Source organism: Pezoporus flaviventris, unplaced genomic scaffold, assembly GCF_033815535.1.
Source record: "Pezoporus flaviventris isolate CSIRO_AGI_PZ_B2104156 unplaced genomic scaffold, CSIRO_AGI_Pfla_v1 ptg000015l, whole genome shotgun sequence".
NCBI classification, from domain to species: Eukaryota; Metazoa; Chordata; class Aves; order Psittaciformes; family Psittacidae; genus Pezoporus; species Pezoporus flaviventris.
In genome coordinates this window covers 15,868,529-15,887,830 of record NW_026892563.1, presented here as the reverse complement: position 1 = coordinate 15,887,830, position 19,302 = coordinate 15,868,529, and the positions used below count along the sequence as shown (strand labels likewise).

Genomic DNA, 19,302 nt, shown 5'->3' with positions numbered 1-19,302 from the left:
AAATATAAATTGTTTTACCATACATAACAATCATAGCATGGTTTGGGTTGGAAGGAACCTTAAAGATCATCTAGTTCTAAACTCCTGCCATGGGCAGGGACACCTTCCGCTAGACCAGGTTTTTCCAAGCCCTGTCCAACCTGGCCTTGAACACTGCCAAAGACAGGGCAGCAACAGCTTCTCTGGGCAACCTGTTCCAGTGTCTCACCACCCTCATAGTGAATGAAATAAGCTTTTCTCCAGTGGAATTGCTTAAACTTGCCCAGTGGTTTTCTGTTATTGGGAAGGGAAGGAATAGAGGTGTAGGCTTGGGGACCAGTAACACTAGCCTCACCTCTATCTCCTAGCTCCCCATTCCTGCCACCCCATCCCTGCCACTGGGTGAGATAGAGGAGTTGATAGAGCTTGTCTGGTGCTACAGCTGTGCTGCTAAGTAAAGCGTCCAGTGAGCAGATAGTTAGCTTTAGCCAAATTAAATGGTTCATGAGTTAGTTTTTTCTGCCTTCTCTTTTCTGGGTCTGTTGCTCGCCTTCAGCTTGCCCCTTGGAACTGTCTTTCCAGGAGCTTCATCTTCTGAGATTTCAAACAAATCTTAACAGAGGAATAGAAGTTGCTTGGTAGATGCAAGTTGCATGGTTGACATGGCATATGTGTGCAAAGAAAAAGAAGCACACTAGTGAATTTATCACACATGAATCTTGTTTCTTCATGAAACCAATTAATAGCATGCTATTGAAGATATTTTCTGCCAACATAGTCAATTGTAGGAAACACAGATGAGGAACATAACTACTTTTTCAGGGGTGTTGTTTTAAAACTTCAAAAGTAGGTATGGGGCTTATGTTCATTCCTTTGATTTCTTCACATTTTCTTTGGGTTTTGGATTTAGATTTAGGCCTGGATGTTATGGAGCATGTTAGATCTGAGGTGGCTTGGTTTTGAATTTTATACAGTTTAGATGTGGCAAAATGCCACAGTTCTGCAGTAGTTACTACTGTTAACTTCTGTCTGTGGTTTTAATGCAGCTATACATGAAATATGGTTACTATTCATGTATCAGTCGTGAGATAGAGGAGTAATATGAGCAAGATTCTCAACAAAAGAGTTGTATTTTAACCAAGAGAAAAACTATTGGGATTAAGCCTGTTAGGCATAACAGGAGGAGAGATAGAAGTCTTGGGATTTATTTCTTTTTTACTTTATTAATTAAATATAATATATAAAAAAAAAACAAACTTAATTTCTTTTGATTCCAGTATTAGTTTTTCTATTTTTTAATGTTCGCTTGAAGAAAAAATGTTGTAATGAAATAGGTCATTTCTGTGAGGAATATCACAATTTAGTGTAGTAATTATATCCTTAAATTCCTAACTTGTTTTCTAAGTTATGATAATGGTCATATTACAGAGGCGGATGCCCCAAACTTTCCGAGATCCAGCCACTGCTCCCTTGAGGAAGCTCTCCGTAGATTTGATCAAAACATACAAGCATATTAATGAGGTAATGGCTCCAGCTGTCTTTGTAATGCGTATTGATATGAAAGTTTTGCTTACAATACATTACTAAGTATATTTTCTGTTAATTATCTCACAAAGAGATAAGGGAAACCAAGCTTTCTCTATGTTGTTCACATGTCATTGGAGATCACTGATATTATGATCCTGCTTTCTGTCTAGCACATAGGAAATATTTCATCCTTGAATTTATTTTCCCTTGTTTTATAAACAAATGCTGAGCTTTTCTGTTGCATGATAAGGAAATACTTTTCTAGATCATGCTATAAGCCTTTATGAATGTGTCTAAAGACTTGTAAGAAAAATACGAAAGTTAAATATCCCAAATTATTTAATTAAATATTGCTGGCAAATGTAAAGTATAAAAATTACAGGGTTAATATCGTTTCTAACTCCTTGGAAATTGTAGGGAATGTGAAAGGATTTCTGCAGTGATTACTGATGTCCTTGGAATACTTCTTTGCCAGTCTTGTGGAAAAGCAACTGATAATTCTTTTTTCTAGGCCACTAACAGTTTTTCATTTTGCTGTGCGTCTATGTATCTTTTTTGCAGCTATGAACTGTATGGTTCAGTGTTTCTAGTACATTTATTTAGATCTCCTTTCTGAGTTTTAAAATTATTCATCAGGACTTTGCTTTGGTATTATGACTCGAGTTCAAATAGACAGGTAGCAAGAGAAGATTGATTATTTTTCCAGTAGTAAAAGTTGCATATTAAAATCACAGGATTAAGTGTGATAATTATAAAAGCTGATCCTATTCTTTATTGTACCAATGTTTTAAAAAGTGCTCTTAAGTAATATGCTTTTCACATTTAGGTTTACTATGCAAAAAAAAAACGGCGGCATCAACAGGGCCAAGGAGAAGATTCCAGTCACAAAAAGGAGAGAAAAGTTTACAATGATGGCTATGATGATGACAACTATGACTATATTGTAAAAAATGGGGAGAAGTGGATGGATCGTTACGAAATTGACTCTTTAATAGGCAAAGGATCCTTTGGACAGGTAATGTGTATCTGCTGAGCAACCTATAATTCATGTGAATCATAATATGCATTTCATTTGAAGTGGTATTCCTGTTCATTTTGAAATCAAACTCTTAATCCTATTACACCAAGTGCCTGCTCGAGACACATTTTGTGCTGGTTCTTGTTACTGCAGATAATGTTTGAATATACTTTGTTATGTACATCTGGTAACGCATTTTGCAGTGAGCAACTCCTCAGCCTTTTGCTATCAGTTCACATTTTTAGCTGTTTGGTTTGGAGGTTTAAATTAAAACAATAGCCTAGTGCTAGGGATTACCTACTATAAATGTTACTTACTAGCATTTATTTTGACTGTTGGTAGCTGTAGCTAATGCTTGAGAAAAAGGCTGGAAGCAGCATGAAACTTTTGTTGCTTTTGTTAGTTTTTCTCAGATTTTGCCAGTTGTTTTACAGTATTTGATGATTTGATAATTGCATTTAGATATAATGCTTGCCTCAGTGAAGCTCAGTGGAGCCTCAGTTCTGTTTTGTGACATCACTGCAGTAATCATCACATCATTTATTGTGGCTTTACTGTAGTATCAAGTAGGAGAAGTAAAATAATAAAAGTAATCTAGTTGGCAAGAACAAAAGTTCTAGAAATATTTTCTCTGAATTCAGAAATTGAAGAAAGTTTAGAGAGTGAGTTTTGCTGTATTTTAAAACTAGAGAGGTTTTACTGATATGTTTGACTTTTCTCTTTCAGGTTGTAAAGGCTTATGATCGAGTGGAACAGGAGTGGGTGGCTATCAAAATAATAAAAAACAAGAAGGCTTTCTTAAACCAAGCCCAGATTGAAGTGCGACTGCTTGAGCTTATGAACAAACATGACACAGAGATGAAGTACTATATAGGTATTTGAATAGTTCTGAATTTTTAATTTTATTCAATTATGCATATTTTAGTCTTGCTGTATAGTGTAGGAGGCTTCTGGTGCTAAAGAAACAAAACGAATAATATATAACTTTTAAAATCAGTAATATATATTTGGTGCAAATTTTCTAGTTTGCTTTACAACAGGACAAGATCCAGAAGAGCAATACATAAAATCATTTGCGGTAGCAGATTTGTTACTTTGTAGCGTTGAGATCTTCTGTAGTATTTTCTTTTTCCAGTTATTGATATGGACACCTGAAGAAGTTGCTGTGGACTGGCTTTTCCACAGAAGCTGTGATCTGTGGTAGTTGCAATCACTTTCACTACTTCGAATATATTTTATTATTATCTTAGAACTGTCATGGATAAAAAAATGCTATTTAACATAAATCAGCATCATACAGGAGTTTTATGGCTAGCTTAATTATTTTTTGAGTGTATGTATTAAAAATCTCAAAATTTTGTATAACAGAACTAAGATAAGACTTGTGTAAATATTAAGGTTTGGAATTCATAGCCCAGAAAATACTTTGAAGCTTATAATTTTGATAGTTCCTGTAAGTGGGAATGGTGTTCCCTTGACTTACTATTATATTGCTAGGTGAACTTTATAATAATGATGAAATTAAGTCAGTTCATGTAAAAGTTTACTAAATCCTTTCCATGCTCTGGAGTCGAGAATTTGGAAAAGACATGATGGAAGGACTGCAACAGCATGTTGTAAAAAGAGATGGAGAAATATGAAAAAGGTTATTAAGGAAATTGAAACTGGTTTTAATTATTCTTTAGTTTGTAGAAGCTGAAATACGAACAGCTCTGCTTTCTGATTTGTATATATATGTATTGGATTACTATTTTTTCTTTCTATAATGCAGAAAGAAACCTTTGAAGTAATGTTAACATGCATTCATACTAAGTTATCTGATGAGTATTCAGTTGAATTTTCACTGGTTTTATAAAATATGTTCACAGTACATTTATGTATTCAGTGTAGAAGTTTTTAAGGTATTTTTAACTTACATTTATTAATAACGTTTGCTTAAAATTTGAAGTTGACAGCATACTGTGTTGGAAAGGTGTTTTAGGAACATTAAAGTCATGACCAGTTTCATATTAATACACAGCAAGTAAAGACACTACAGCTTCATCAAATAAGCTCTTGGAATTTTAAATTGTTACAGATTCTGTTTGTAATATTAGGTAAAACGAAATGGACCAAAACATCATATAATCTCAGTCTGTCAGTTAAGGCAGGATGACTTTACATAGAGAGCAGCGCTGAAAAAGAAAAGGGGGAGGAGGGGGGAAAGTATAATTTTGAACAGTGGAGGAATAATAAATATTACCTTTGCTTAGGTAGGTGATTTAGACTTGTTTCAAGCTGATTTCCAAGTCTCTTAGGGTATATTTGAATAGCTTCCCTTTCAGTTAATACCGTATTAATGAACATGACAGCATCAGTAAAGATCAAAAATCCCAAATGGATAATGTTTTTAATAAATACCTTGTACTGCATGCTGTGCAAATACGGGTCATGGAAAACTGAGATCTCCAGGCACTTCGCTGGAAGATGTATCTAAGCATAGGAACAGTTGTTTATGAACATACTTTTGTAACGAGATGTAATTAAAGCATACGGCATATTGATGTAAAAAGTAAGTTACCAGTAGGACATACGGACATTTCACCCTCTCCTAGTCTTTCAGATACATGATGCTAGGAAAAGCTGAATAAAGGCTGAAAGCATTGCAAGTATTTCAATATACTGTGTAATGTAAAGTGTAGATTTTGGAGAGAACATGGTTAAATACATTGTAGCTTGATTTTTAGGAACATGAATTCAATTGCTTACACTTAATGTCAGATCTTCAGTACCTTCAAACCGGACTGGTCTCCTTCAGACTAAACCTAACACACGTGTAAGAGTACATTAAAGTCTTAAAGTTTTGTGAAAATTTATGGCAGAGAGATGGAGGAGGAATGTTCAAATTTCATGTCTTCACTGAAGGGAAGATATGGCAAGTTCAGCTCTTATCCAGGCTGTCTGAGCTGTGTGGCAGCTGCAGCTGGCCAGAAGGATGCTGGTAGTTACAAATCAGTTGGAGTAAGTAGTGATTCCAGCAAGCTTAGGTGGTGTAGGGAGGTATTGGAATCAAGTGTAGGAAGACCACAAGAAAAGATGCTGGTGCTTTCATGGTGCAGGATAGTGGAATTATGACAAAGATGAGAAAATATGAAAGGTCTAGACAATGAGGTATTGCAGGAACTGGCATGAGGCTGGAAGCAAATTGTACTGTTAGAAGTAAGTTGTAAGGGACTCATAAAGAACTGGCATAGGACATCAAGTAATAACCTTAACTGAAAGTCTGAATCCCCATTGTGCTAATACTGGTTGAGGATTTTATTATAACAAAAAGGAGCATGTGTTGCTTTTTATCTGAGAGCCAAAGTATTTTTCGTATTTCATTTGTAGTTTTTTTGTGGCAACCAGTGCGAATGCTTGACAGACTAGTAAATCCTGCTTGCCTTTAAACAGATTCATGTGGTGAATTTTTCACCTATGTCATGTAAAAAATGGAGTGGATTTGGACTAGATTGGTTGCTTTCATAAACTGAGATTTTGCTTGATTGAAATGAATATAAAGCCCATGGATATTGATCAGTTTTATTAATTGAAGTAATTGAAATCAGAGCATACAAATTGCAGTAATGTCAGTATATTTTAAATGAATATGACAGATATTTTCTCTATAAACGTAAGGGAAATTCCTAATAAATAATTCAGTCTGAAGTGCAATATCTGCTTTATTGTTGAGAATACCTCTGTATGTGCACTTCGTTCTAGTCAGCTTGGACTTGAATACAGTTTTAGCTTTAGGAGGATGGAAAAATGAGCTCTCCCTTGAAAAAGATCAAAAGTGTTGTGACAACGCTTGTGTTACACAGTTTGCGCTTCTTGTCTTTTTTGCTGGTACTTCTATTTACCCAAAGATGCATTGGCCTTTTCTAATAGGGGAGTGATAGCTTATGTTGAAAAAATAGTACATCTGTCTTTTAAGTAGTTCTTTGGTTAATGTAGCTTTCCTGAGGTACACTTGAGGACACTTCAGATGTGTAAAATGTCCCCCTGCACTTCAGGCACGGGAGCAATACTTTGTAAATAACCATAGATCCAGGAAAAAAAAAGTAACACTACATTATCTTACAGCTCAGCTTCTTACATATTGATTAATATATTTAAGCATTGTGTTGTAATTAGCAGACACAGGATATGTGTTAACTATTTTCTTCCCCTTTTTAAAGTACATTTGAAACGCCACTTCGTGTTCCGAAACCATCTCTGCTTGGTCTTTGAAATGCTGTCCTACAATCTGTATGATCTGTTGCGGAACACCAACTTCAGAGGCGTCTCACTGAACCTGACACGAAAATTTGCACAGCAGATGTGCACTGCACTGCTTTTTCTGGCGACTCCTGAACTTAGTATCATTCACTGTGACCTAAAACCTGAGAATATACTGCTCTGTAACCCCAAACGAAGCGCTATCAAGATTGTTGATTTTGGCAGTTCATGTCAGCTTGGACAGAGGGTGAGTTTTAGTAAAAATTCTGTTTATGCTACTGTTGGGTGCATATGTAAAAAATCATAATATATAGATGGGTAACTTAAACTTTATTAATAATTATTTAAGTGAAATACAGGTAATATTTACATAGGGTTTTAGACATCAACAATCCACAGGAGCCTTAAATATGAGGTTTAGTTCCATAGTAGTTAAACCTTCACCATAGTGATAAACTTCCCCTCTTTCTTTTCTTCTTGGTTATATTTGTATGCTATGTTAGTGCAAAATGCATCAGCACTTGATTGTAGAAGTCTGCAGTGCTATTAAATAAATATATTTTTTTCTTCATAGATGTTACTCCTCCCACTTTAGCATTTAGTGTGCCTTAGAGATAAGATATTTGAGGGTTGAGACAGTGCAGAAGCTGGCTTTTAAAGATAACTGGTTACTAAACCATTTTTACAAACACTTCAGCAACTGTGTAAAGACTGAATTGAGTTTAGTGGTGGTATTAGTATGAATAAAGATGCATATGGGAAAAGCATTTCCAGGACAAAGGGCCAAATAATTTTCTGTCAGCAGTTCTTCATGTTAGGATAGATCTGTATTACTAAATAGTTGACCAAAAATTTGTAATTGTGTCATGTTGTTCATGTACTTTGAAGATGAGTACATGCTTTTATTTGAGCTATTAGAATCTCCCCAGCATAGCCAATTTCCTTTCTATTTGCTTGAGGAAATGTTAAAATATATACAGTACTATCAAGATACTAAAATCATAAATAAGATCATAAATAATTCTGCTTGGATGCCAAAGCCTCTTTTCTTTAGGAAGAGCTTTGCATATGTAACTCAAGTGTTTGATTTGTACTGACAATTTGCTCGCTGCAGAGTTTACCAGGATGTCCTGTTCAGCTTTCACCTTACAGTAAATTCTTTCCTGGTTGAAAGAATTCTGTTCAGCTGAGCAAGTGACCATTTCTGTTCAGGGTACCTTTGCTTTAGTTGTTTGATAACAAGCTGTTAGCTGGAGAGGTAAGGAAGACTTCTGTCTATAAAAGTTAGACTCCAGTCTCTTTGGAAAAAAAAAGGGATTTTGAGCCTTCCCAGGTCCTGTTGTGTACCTTTGGCAGTTTTATCTGTAAAGTTGTGGATGGTATCTTTTTCCTTTGAGCAAGCTGCATGTTAAAGAAACCAAACAAACCAGACAAAAAAACTCCCTAAATTATGCAGCATTTTCAAAAGGTATGAAGTTTCAGAAGTAGGACTAGTAATACTGTAGATGGGATATGAGAAGAATTAAGAAGTTTCATGGACCAGCTTTAACAGAAGGCCCTCAATTCTCTCTTGAGGAGTCAGGACTGGCCAGTGGCATCCCGTCACTTTTGCCCTATAAGTTTGGGAAGAACAGCTTGGAATATTGATTAGTGTATTGAAAGCAGTGATGAAACACATATGTAGATTAACAGGGGGACTTTTTTGCTATAAACTAGAAGCTTCTTAGTCTGGGGTGAAGGGAGACACCAGGAGGTGAAATGAGATCTGGATTGTGTAGGTCAATGAGATAATTTTGAGATGTTAAAAAGCAGAAATACAAACCCCTATGGTAATTATTCATTTAAGTTAATTTACAAACCAGTAGGGAAATACCAGTAGCTTTGTGGAAAGTGCTGGATAAAATTGCATGTTACTTAGAATATGAAGAGCAGTTCTGTTGGGTGTTATTTGTTTGGTTCTTTTTTGTTAAGGGTTTTGGAGTTGGGTGGGATTGTTTCTTCCTCCCCCCCTCCCCCCTTGTTTTTGTGGTTGGATGGTTGGTTGGTTTGGGGGTTGTTGTTTTTTTTTGGTGTGGTTTTTTGGTATACCTACATTTAAGCCAGTCTCCAAGTTTAAAATCAAGGTAGAATTATGTGTCTTGTGAAATGAGCAGGACAACTAAGCAGTGGTGGAAGGGAGTTGCTTTTTCCGATGTGTTGTTTTCTAGTTCCTAGAATCACCTGATAATTTCGTCTGATTTCATCACATCAGAATCCTGGCTTTTGATCTTTTGCTGTCAGTTTTGTCTGAAGTGTTACATGATTCTGATTTGGCTTGTGGAATAGTTCTTCTTAGGGTGATAGCAGAGAAAAATTTTGTACGATTATCTATAACTGCGTGAGTTTACACTCATCAACCCTAAAATGTAAAATACTGACATCATGAGTGAATTTGCACTTTTTTTCCTTGGGAGGGTGAACACACTGTGAACTGTTAGAAAGAATTAACGAACTAGCATTTTTTGTATTTTTATTAATGTAATGCCTAGATGCTTTTTAGTATCACTGATACCTTGGCTTTCCCTACACCAAAAATGTATTTCACGGTAGCTCTATTTTGTAATACATAATCATAATAGTGCTCTTTGGATGCTGTTTATTACCTTTATATGCTTTTATTTCAGATATACCAATATATCCAGAGTCGTTTTTATCGATCACCAGAGGTGCTACTGGGAATGCCTTACGATCTTGCAATTGATATGTGGTCCCTTGGGTGTATTTTAGTTGAGATGCACACTGGAGAGCCTCTTTTTAGCGGGGCAAATGAGGTATGCAGATATATTACGGTACAAGTAATTAGATTTTGTTGTTGTTTTTCTTCATTCTCATCATGAGTTTCATCTGTTTAGTTCTAATGCATAAATTAGGGAAGTCTAGTAATTCTAAAATGAATAAGCATCAGTGACAACAGTGTCTTTTGTCAGAACTCTAAATTGCCTGTTAATAATTTTCTGTTTCTGGGTCCTCTCTCTTACTCCTTATACACTAATTTGCTCTGTACACAGTGGATTTAGATTTATTTTTTTTTTAAACTCACAGTTAATTTAGAACTTGTCTGTTGTTTTTTTTCCATTTGCTTCCTGTGTGATGAGAATCTCACTCTGTCACACTGTTCATCTCTGTCATATGTTCCTCACAAAATTTCTTTATTTGGAACAGGTGGATCAAATGAATAAGATAGTGGAAGTTCTGGGGATACCACCTACTCACATCCTTGACCAAGCACCAAAAGCAAGAAAGTTCTTTGAGAAGTTGCCAGATAGCACTTGGAACTTGAAGAAGACCAAAGATGGAAAAAGGGTAGGTTACATAATGAGGACGATAATATTGGCAGTTTCTGTAAATAAAATTAATAATAATAAGAAAAAAAAGTGAGATGTTACTTTGTTTTACATCTTGCCTTACTGAAAGTGCAGCTTTACTGTTTTTAATTAATTGTTCCACATTGTAAGACAGATTAATGAAATAACACATTCCGTAGTGTTAAATATTTTTTTACTTTTATTTGACTTGCTTTTCTGGCATGTTTTCACTGTGCACATCCAAGTCTTAATATATAAATTGACTTCAAGCAATTTCTAACCTCCCAACAGGAATACAAACCACCAGGAACTCGTAAACTTCACAATATACTAGGAGTTGAAACAGGAGGACCAGGTGGACGCCGTGCTGGGGAATCGGGTCATACCGTAGCTGACTACTTGAAGTTCAAAGACCTCATCTTAAGGATGCTTGATTATGACCCTAAGACACGAATTCAACCTTATTATGCCCTACAGCATAGTTTTTTTAAGAAAACAGCAGACGAAGGTACAAACACAAGTAACAGTGTGTCTACTAGTCCTGCCATGGAGCAGTCACAGTCTTCAGGAACCACCTCTAGTACATCCTCAAGCTCAGGTAAATTTTTCACATTAACGGATAACAGAATTATTTTTGTTAATCACATCTAAGGAGTCTTTTTCAGATAAATATTCTCTCTTTATTTTTGGTTAAAAATCAAATACATCAGTCATGCTCATCGATTACTTTAATCGCCTGGAACAGGTAACTGCTCCAACAAAAAGCAGAAAATAGATGAGCCAAAATGTGAATGGTTATTATAGGTCTTGTATTTTTACTTCAAAACAGTTTACATATTTTCATGCTGTCACTGTTCTACAGGTTACTTTTAAGTTTTGTGTCTCTTAGTTATTGTGCATATTATGATTTTATAGGTGGATCTTCTGGAACAAGCAACAGTGGAAGGGCACGGTCAGACCCCACACACCAGCATCGACATAGTGGTGGACACTTCACTGCTGCTGTTCAAGCTATGGACTGTGAAACACACAGCCCACAGGTATGGTTATGTAAAGCTTTGTCTGTTTGCTTTATATGACTTTTCTGAGAATATTAAAGTATTAAATCCCTATAAATCAAGTAACGCTTTCATCTCAAGATTGAACTCATGTAGACAGAACTAGCTCTTATGTAGTTGTTTGTATGTTAGGTCAGTCACTTTACTGCAGGTAGCTGTAAAAATTTTCAGAGATTCTGTAGTAGTAAAGGTTTTGTATTAATAGCAGTAAGTCAGATGGAGCTGTCAGTGCTTCACCTTGCACAGGTTGTAAGGGTACGCAGAACTATGCATCTTTCAACTCAGTGGAGAACAAGCTTGTACTTCAGTGGACTCCTGCTGGAGTTCTTAATTCTGTTTTATGGTGTTTGGGTACTTCACTAACATTGTTGTTGATCGACTAGGGTTTATTCAGTACTTGTTGGAAAGAAGCAGCAACTCATTAACTACAAATAATTCAGTAACATTTTTATTTTAGTACAGAATGGATACAAATATAAATTGTTCCTAAGTCGTCAGTTTATGCAACAAATTGATGTGTAGCTAGGAATCTTTAATCACCTGTGTTCTTCCAGAGGTGTGGTAGTACTCCTCGAATGCTGTTGACACTACTCAAGATACGAACTACAACATACTAATTTAGCTTGGTATGCTTACTGTATCCAGAGACCCGGGTCAGACATCAGGGCCTTATTGTTCTAAGGGTTGTACAAATATTATGTTGTTTATTACTACTATTATGTAGAGCTGCTTCTGTGACTTTCACAGTAAGGTCACATATTGCACTTACTTAAACTGTTCGAAAAAAACATCCAGAAAGTGAACTCATTTTTCTTAAGGTATATTTAGAAAAGTGTATTAGAGACTCTTTGTAACTGCATGCTTCCACTTCTAGAATAATTCTGCAGCTACAAGGTTTTTTAACTTTTTTAAAAGTTAGCATAATATCTTAATATCTCTGGTATATTGCAAATGGACAGATTCAAGTAAGCATTTTAATTTTTATTTTGCTTATTAACATAGGTTCGACAACAGTTTCCTCCTCCAATTGGTTGGACAGCCACTGAAGCTCCTACACAGGTCACTGTTGAAAACCATCCAGTTCAAGAAACCACCTTCCATGTAACCCCTCAACAACAGAATGCATTACATCATCATCACGGAAATAGCGCTCACCACCACCACCATCACCACCACCACCACCACCATCATGGACAGCAAGCCTTGGGTAGCCGGACCAGGCCAAGAGTCTACAATTCTCCAACAAACAGCTCCTCCACCCAGGATTCTATGGAGGTGGGCCACAGTCACCACTCCATGACATCCCTGTCTTCCTCAACTACTTCTTCCTCTACATCTTCCTCTTCTACTGGTAACCAAGGCAATCAGGCCTATCAGAACCGCCCAGTGGCTGCTAATACCTTGGACTTTGGACAGAATGGAGCTATGGACATGAATTTAACAGTCTACTCTAATCCGCGCCAAGAAACTGGCATAGCTGGACATCCAACATACCAGTTTTCTGCTAATACAGGTCCTGCTCATTACATGACTGAAGGACACCTTGCAATGAGGCAAGGAATTGATAGAGAAGAGTCTCCCATGACAGGAGTTTGTGTTCAGCAAAGTCCTGTGGCTAGCTCGTGACTAAACTGAAACTAAGTTTGTTTCTTGTGTGTTTTTATAGAAGTGGTGTTTTTCCAAAAACAAAGTGCAAAGCTGCTTGAATCAGAAGGAGATAAACTCACTGAACCGCTACAGGAGGGCAAAGCTGACTATTTTTTTAAACTTGAAAAGATTGCAAAGGGACAATGAAGTTTTTTTGTTGGGTTTTGTTTTTTTTTTTGGTTTTTGTTTTGTTTGGTTTTTTTTTGTTTGTTTTTTTGTTCTTTTTTTTTGGTTGTTTTTCTTTTATAAGAGCCATGTCTGGACCCATGTTAATGGGTAGCTTAGTGGTATTCACTTTTTGCTTCCCCCATTTTAACCTGCCACAACATAGTCATAGTTTGGTTTTTTTGGGGAGGGTTTTTTTGTTTGGTCTCATTCAACAGGGGTTATTGTTCAAATGTTAGTTGTAGTTCCAAACTAGTTTCTTTTTAAAGGCATTGCACATGATTTATAAAAAGGCCCTTTGAAGTTTTTGGGTGGGAGGGGAGTGAGTAATATATATATATTTTTTTTAGTTCCCCAGACAAACATGGGCACAGAAATGCAGTACTGTAAGAAAGAGGGACCTTCAGATTACACAAATATATATTCTTCAGCTGTAAAAAGGGACGGTTGTAACGGAGTTTGTAAGGCACATTGAGCATGCTAAGTGGCGGTGGTCAGAACTCTCCTTTTCTGAATCTACTGAGGATCAAAGCAGCAATTGTAATGGGATTCTGTGGGTCTCGTATTTTGGGAGACCACAGTCAGTTAGTATTGAAATATGACTGGTTTCATAACTGAGGTGCACTGAGAAGCAATCAACGGGTCGGTCCTGGCCAGTCCTGGGGAGGTCTAAGTGGTGGTCTTTGGGATAACCTTTGGCCTTATGGATTTGGACTCTTAAGTTAGAAGAGCCTACCATTTCAGATGCAATCACTTTTGGACATGCTTTTGCAGACAGTCCTTAATGCTGAAAACACAGAGAATGGGTAATTCAAGAGGCCTTTCTTTTAAAATAGACTTTTGTGACCCACTTATTGTAAGGTATTGCAAGGTCACTTTGCGTGTGTCATAAAGTTGACTTCCTTATTGGTTGAAGGTCACAGGAGTAGTGGTTTGCGTTTGATGGAAATAGCTACAACTGTGTCCCTTCCTGCTTTTTACTTTTTTCTTTTGCTTTTTCTCGGCACGTGGTTTCTCCACCATTACTTCTGCACAAAGACGTCTTCTGTTCATCCTGAACATTTTTAAAAATGCAGAATTTTATGTGACTGCTTTTTTGCCTCACAATTATGCTGTGAATTTTACAAAAATTTATTTTCTTTTTTGATAATTTATTGTACCAAAGCTGTTTTTATAGCACATAGATGTCTGTAACCAATAATGTAGCAGTTCTGCACTTTGACACAAGGTGTAACTAGACCATTTTTAAATGTCAGTTGAAAATTATGGCTGTACTATTGCTTAAACAAAACTGGAACTGTTGTTGAATTCATAGCCAATACATTTACAGCAATCTGTGTACTGAACATAATAGATTGACATCTACTTCAAGACTATAACATCTGTTACATTATAAATGTGTTCAGGCTTCTGAAGGTAAAAGGGACACTAGATCCAGAAGCTATGAAACCAGCAGTTGATTCTTGTATTCCTTATTAACATAATTGTAAACTTGAAGGCAAGACCTTGATTGCATGAACAGGTCCAAAATAATAGTCTGAGTAAAGCAAAACACTCACATGAGACCTGAGGTTAGCAGGCTGTATTTAACAGGTGCCTAATTTTTGGGTAATGCTGCCTTAATATAACACAGTCAGCTTGGCAGTTGCAAAATTTGTGGGCCCATTCAGAGATTTGTTTGGATGAAAAGTAAAAGCTCCGTGGAAAACATTTGAAAGAAGGGTAATTCATTGATTGCCCATCCCAGATTAACATTCTTTGCCCATTATATATTGCAGAAGCAGTGATCTACCTCTGCCAGTAAGCCCTTCTAAAAGTTAATTTAGCAGAAAATTCAGAGTTCAGACTGGTCGGTTCCATGCAGCGAAGTCATTCTTTCAGACTAAAAGGTGGAATTTTTTATACTTACAGTGGCAATGCAGCAGCTGACTACCATGCGAATGGGAATGGATACTTGGGATTAACCATTTTTTTCCTTGTAAATCATTATTTTTTTTTAAATCAAGCAATCTTTTTTTTTATTTTATTTTTTTTTAATTGTATTGACATGTCAACCCTGTGGATGAATTTTTTATTTGTTTGTTTTATTTTTGGTTTTATTTTTTAACTCGGTAATTCAGAGAAGTTTACAGGATTTGGAAGGCTGTCACCTTAGAAACAGGATGCTGAGTTTAGCAATATAAAAAGGAATCCAGTACTTACTGCTGTCTAGGAATATAAGGGTAATAGGAAATCTGGGTAATTTCTGTGTGCGGGGGTTGCCACACCTTAGCAAGCGCCAAAAAATAAAGCAGTTAAAAAGAAAATCTGCATAAAGAAGAAATCATAAAATCCAGTGCTTCTGCATACTGTGTTATGTTACAGTCCAGTTTTGTGTGCTTTACTACACAGTTTGGTTACAGGACTTCTGTGCATTGTAAACATAAACAGCATGGAAAAGGTTAAATACCTGTGTTCAGATTGTAAGATCTAGTCCGGACTTGCTGTGTATATTGTAACGTTAAATGAAAAGACAAGCCCTTTGTATTATAGTCATGCAGTCTTATGTATGATAAACAGTTGAATAATTTGTCCTCAGACTCTTTACTGTGCTTTTTAAAAAAAGAGTAATTTAAGAAAAAATGTAAACATAGTAAATCTTCCTATGCAATTAACCTACTCCAAGCCATGGTATGGTAGGTATAATTATACTATAATATGTAAATATCAGATACATTGAAACAGACTTAAAAATACGAAAGTAAAAGTTGGAGGCATAACAGATAATTTTGAGTTTTTAATTGAAACAGCAAGGTATACAAATCATTGATGTATGAACACAGCTCTGCTTGATTCTGATGGACTGTACTTGTAGTTTTGAGTTCTTTATATTATCATCTGTTAGTTTGAATGTTCTTATATGCACTGCAGCTTTCTACTTATTACAGACTAGCTGATGTTAAGGCCAGGAGTGACCATGGTCATGAAATAATCTGACTGGCACGCCATTACTCCTTGAATTCAATCTAAATGTTTCTGCATCATGAATTCCATGTCTTTTGGGTGCAGTAGAACATACTTTTGAATAAGATAGCTGATTTTCATATAGGTTCTTGAAGTGTGAGGGTTTTTCCATGTCTCTTGAGTGATTCAGCTAGATTTCCATACTCTTAGTTCTCCTTCAGTTTTAGGACTGTTTAGTTCCAGCTGCTGGCCATCAGATAGCTAGCTGCCTGTTAGAATAACAAATAACTACTCTAGTTTTAAACTATTTCACTTTATTCACATAAAAACTATGTTAAATAACCTATGTAGATGGAGTTCCTTAAATCTCTAACTGTAAAGCTTTTTCAGCTCTTCTGAAACTTCAGGTGTTTTAAAATCCATTCTAAAAGCATGGACGGAAGGTCTGCATACAGCGTCTGGTAGTGATTTGGGTATTGCTGTGTGCGTGTACTATGTGCAGGTACATTCTTGAACCTTTCAGTTTATATCTTCGCTTGTTTGTTTATACCTCCGAGGATTGCATTTTTAAATCTTTCAGTCTCAGTTATTTGCATTAAAAGATTGTAAATTTAGATGATTATCCATCATGATTCCTAAGTCCTTTTCAGAACTGCTGCTTTTCCAGGATGTGGTCTTCCATCCTGTAAGTATAATGATGTCTGAATGGGACTGGTTTACAGAAGGGTTGGATTCACCTGTAGATGTGGCTTGTCTTCATTGTTTATCACTCCACCATCGTTACTTTCATTAAACCATCAATGTGCTTATATTTTAGTCTTGATAACTGAAAACTCTGAAATACCTTGGAAGATAATTCCTGTTGAAACCCATCAGGGACATCCTTTTTTAATGAGGAAATAATCTAAAGCTCTAACCCTCTGACACAGCGTGGTGAATATGTTGTGTTGATTTATAGAACACAATACATATCAGTAAGATCATTATGTGGAACTTCTGAATAGTATTTAAGTATCTCTCTAGTCAAGATTACACAAGTAACTTAACAACAAAGTAGAGTTATTGCTGAGTGTTGATCTCATGAGGATAGTTTTTATATAGCATGACTTTGGCAAGTGATTAAAGGATTGGATATTAGAATTACACAGTATTTTACATTTGTCAGGGAGAGAAAGATACCATGCCAAATTGTAGTTTTGTGTTAAAGATCCCTGATTCTGTGGGGTTCTACAGAAGTAACCTGATGGTGAAAAATTTGCCGTTGGTGTTTATTTCTCCACCTCATAACAATAGTTGAACTATTTTTTACTTAATGATCAAGATGTGTTGTTTTTATTGCAACAGTTTTTCATACTAGCCCTATCAAATATATGTGGTCTGCCTAGACCCAAGAGGATTTGTAGTTTCTGTTGTTCATTATATTTTATGCTAGATGTTCCAGAGCATCACAGAGTTCAATCACATAGATGGTCGCAGTGACTATCTCTGAGGACTTGAATGGTACGAAAATGTGATACACTTCATAAACCAGACAAAGGTGGTAGTTAAAATTTTAAACTTGGGCTCCTCTGCTGAACAGGAGAGAGAATACATAATTCACTTTAATCAATGTTCAGGGATTCTAGTGGGAAAGTGAGGATAAACAATTCAGAAGAGAATAAAGGTTGGAATTGGAAGAGATGTTCTGTGTGGGAGGGACTCTAACCAGTGTGAATAATAGCATAGGGAGGTGAGAGAAGTACCCTTGGCTTGAGTGGCATTTTGCAGTCCTTAATTGAAAGAGTGACCAAGAAATTTCTTTCATGTAGCCCTAGGAAATTATGTGAGGGAAGCTAAATGAAAAGCTTTAATGGCCGTGTTGAATGAATCTTAACAGTTCTGCTTTGATTGGAAAATAAGTTTTTCACAGAAGGTTGGTTTCCAGTAATTAACGTGAGAGATGCCTAGAATGTAGCTGCATGTTCTGTTTCAAGGTAGATTTGAATCTGTTTATCAAGTGGCAAGGCCTGGGTCACATCTGGAAGTTTGCAAGAGAGCAGAAATGAAAGATGGGATTATTTTATTGCTATTCAGAAAGGCTAAATTTGAAGGAGGATCTGATTTCTGATGTCAGACCAAATGAGCATATGGAGGGATCAGTCTGGCAGAAGCAGCAGTAATGGATAGTGGATTGTCAGCATTTAGCAACTTGAAAGGGATTTTAATTTATTTACTAACTAGGGCTGAGATGTATAGGTTAAAATGGGCTGAAAGCAGGAGTCTAGTGAGACCTTAAAAGATGCAAACCACAGTAGGTGTTATAAATCAAGTTTTAGAACTGTAGGAATACAACCCTAAACCCAAGCAGAATATTTTATTGAGTGATTACCTATTAAAACTTCTACCTGTGTTTAGTAAGATGAGAATGGAAGTGAGACTGACCAAAGGCATCCTTAAAAATAATTCCTGCCATGGAGTAGTGGGATATTTTATTGTGGATCCACCTTAGGTCCTCATTTTCCTCTGTTTAACAAGCAATTTTTCCTCAGTGTGCAACAGTGAAAAGTACCCCAGCTAAAGAATGATACACAGTGTTACAGTGAAAAGCTGCTGAAACTAAAGCAGAAAACTAGCATCTAAGGGAAACAGCCAGAGTATTTTCAGTCTTAAAAGCACATCAGCTATTTTTTTTTTTTTTAAATTAAGGCAAGTAATCTATTCTCACTGGCAAGACAGTACTGGCATTATTGTAAAAATGTCATAAATCTTTTCAGGAAGAGCGTGTGGAACAAATTTCTAAGCCAAACAATAATAATCCTTAAGAGCAGATGCATCCTGGGCCGGGGCAAGTCTGAATTTCAGTGGAGCCTGTACTGAGAAACCTGCACATAGATCATGCTTTTTGCACAAGAGAATGTAATGTGGCTTTAGGTAGATGAGGCAATGCCATTAAATTTCCTTGTGTAGTACACTGGAATTTTCTTCTCTTTCCTGTACATCTTCAAGAGGCATTTCTCATCTCTGGTAAGTTGTCCAGTCCAGATCTTAGCCTCCAAGTACTCCATAGGAACAGCTTCAACAGCAATTTCTGTTTCCCACTGCTGCAAATTCCAGTGTCCTGGAATACCATTGTAATGATGTCTTGGCATATGTTTTGATTATAAGGGTATTATATTTCTAGAACACTGCATCTTACATGTCGAATTTAGTTTAACGATGCTCAGTTAACAAAACAAATACAAAAATGTGTTGGTGTTTTGCTTCCCACATCGGTTTCCATGCAGACGGACAAATCTCATGCAGTTGCTGTGTACTCTAAGGCAATATTGCAGCATCTCCTTGAAATATGTTGGTCTCCAGTATAAAGGCTTCTGTACATACAATGTTCTCTTGAATGCATTAG

At 36.3% G+C, this 19,302-nt stretch overlaps 1 protein-coding gene across 4 annotated transcripts in view; it reads left to right on the top strand.

Moving 5' to 3' along the window:
- Window positions 1–16,731, top strand: part of DYRK1A (dual specificity tyrosine phosphorylation regulated kinase 1A) — an 88,647-nt gene extending 71,916 nt beyond the window's left edge. For all 4 annotated transcript variants that reach the window (XM_061453596.1, XM_061453595.1, XM_061453594.1 and 1 more), the window contains 9 exons: window positions 1,408–1,500; window positions 2,333–2,521; window positions 3,251–3,398; window positions 6,724–7,010; window positions 9,427–9,573; window positions 9,965–10,105; window positions 10,399–10,705; window positions 11,023–11,147; window positions 12,168–16,731. In XM_061453596.1, the coding sequence (XP_061309580.1) occupies window positions 1,408–1,500; window positions 2,333–2,521; window positions 3,251–3,398; window positions 6,724–7,010; window positions 9,427–9,573; window positions 9,965–10,105; window positions 10,399–10,705; window positions 11,023–11,147; window positions 12,168–12,791 (2,061 nt within the window). In that variant the 3' untranslated portion in view covers window positions 12,792–16,731. The remainder of the gene's footprint in view (window positions 1–1,407; window positions 1,501–2,332; window positions 2,522–3,250; window positions 3,399–6,723; window positions 7,011–9,426; window positions 9,574–9,964; window positions 10,106–10,398; window positions 10,706–11,022; window positions 11,148–12,167) is intronic.
- Window positions 16,732–19,302: the final 2,571 nt, after the last annotated feature.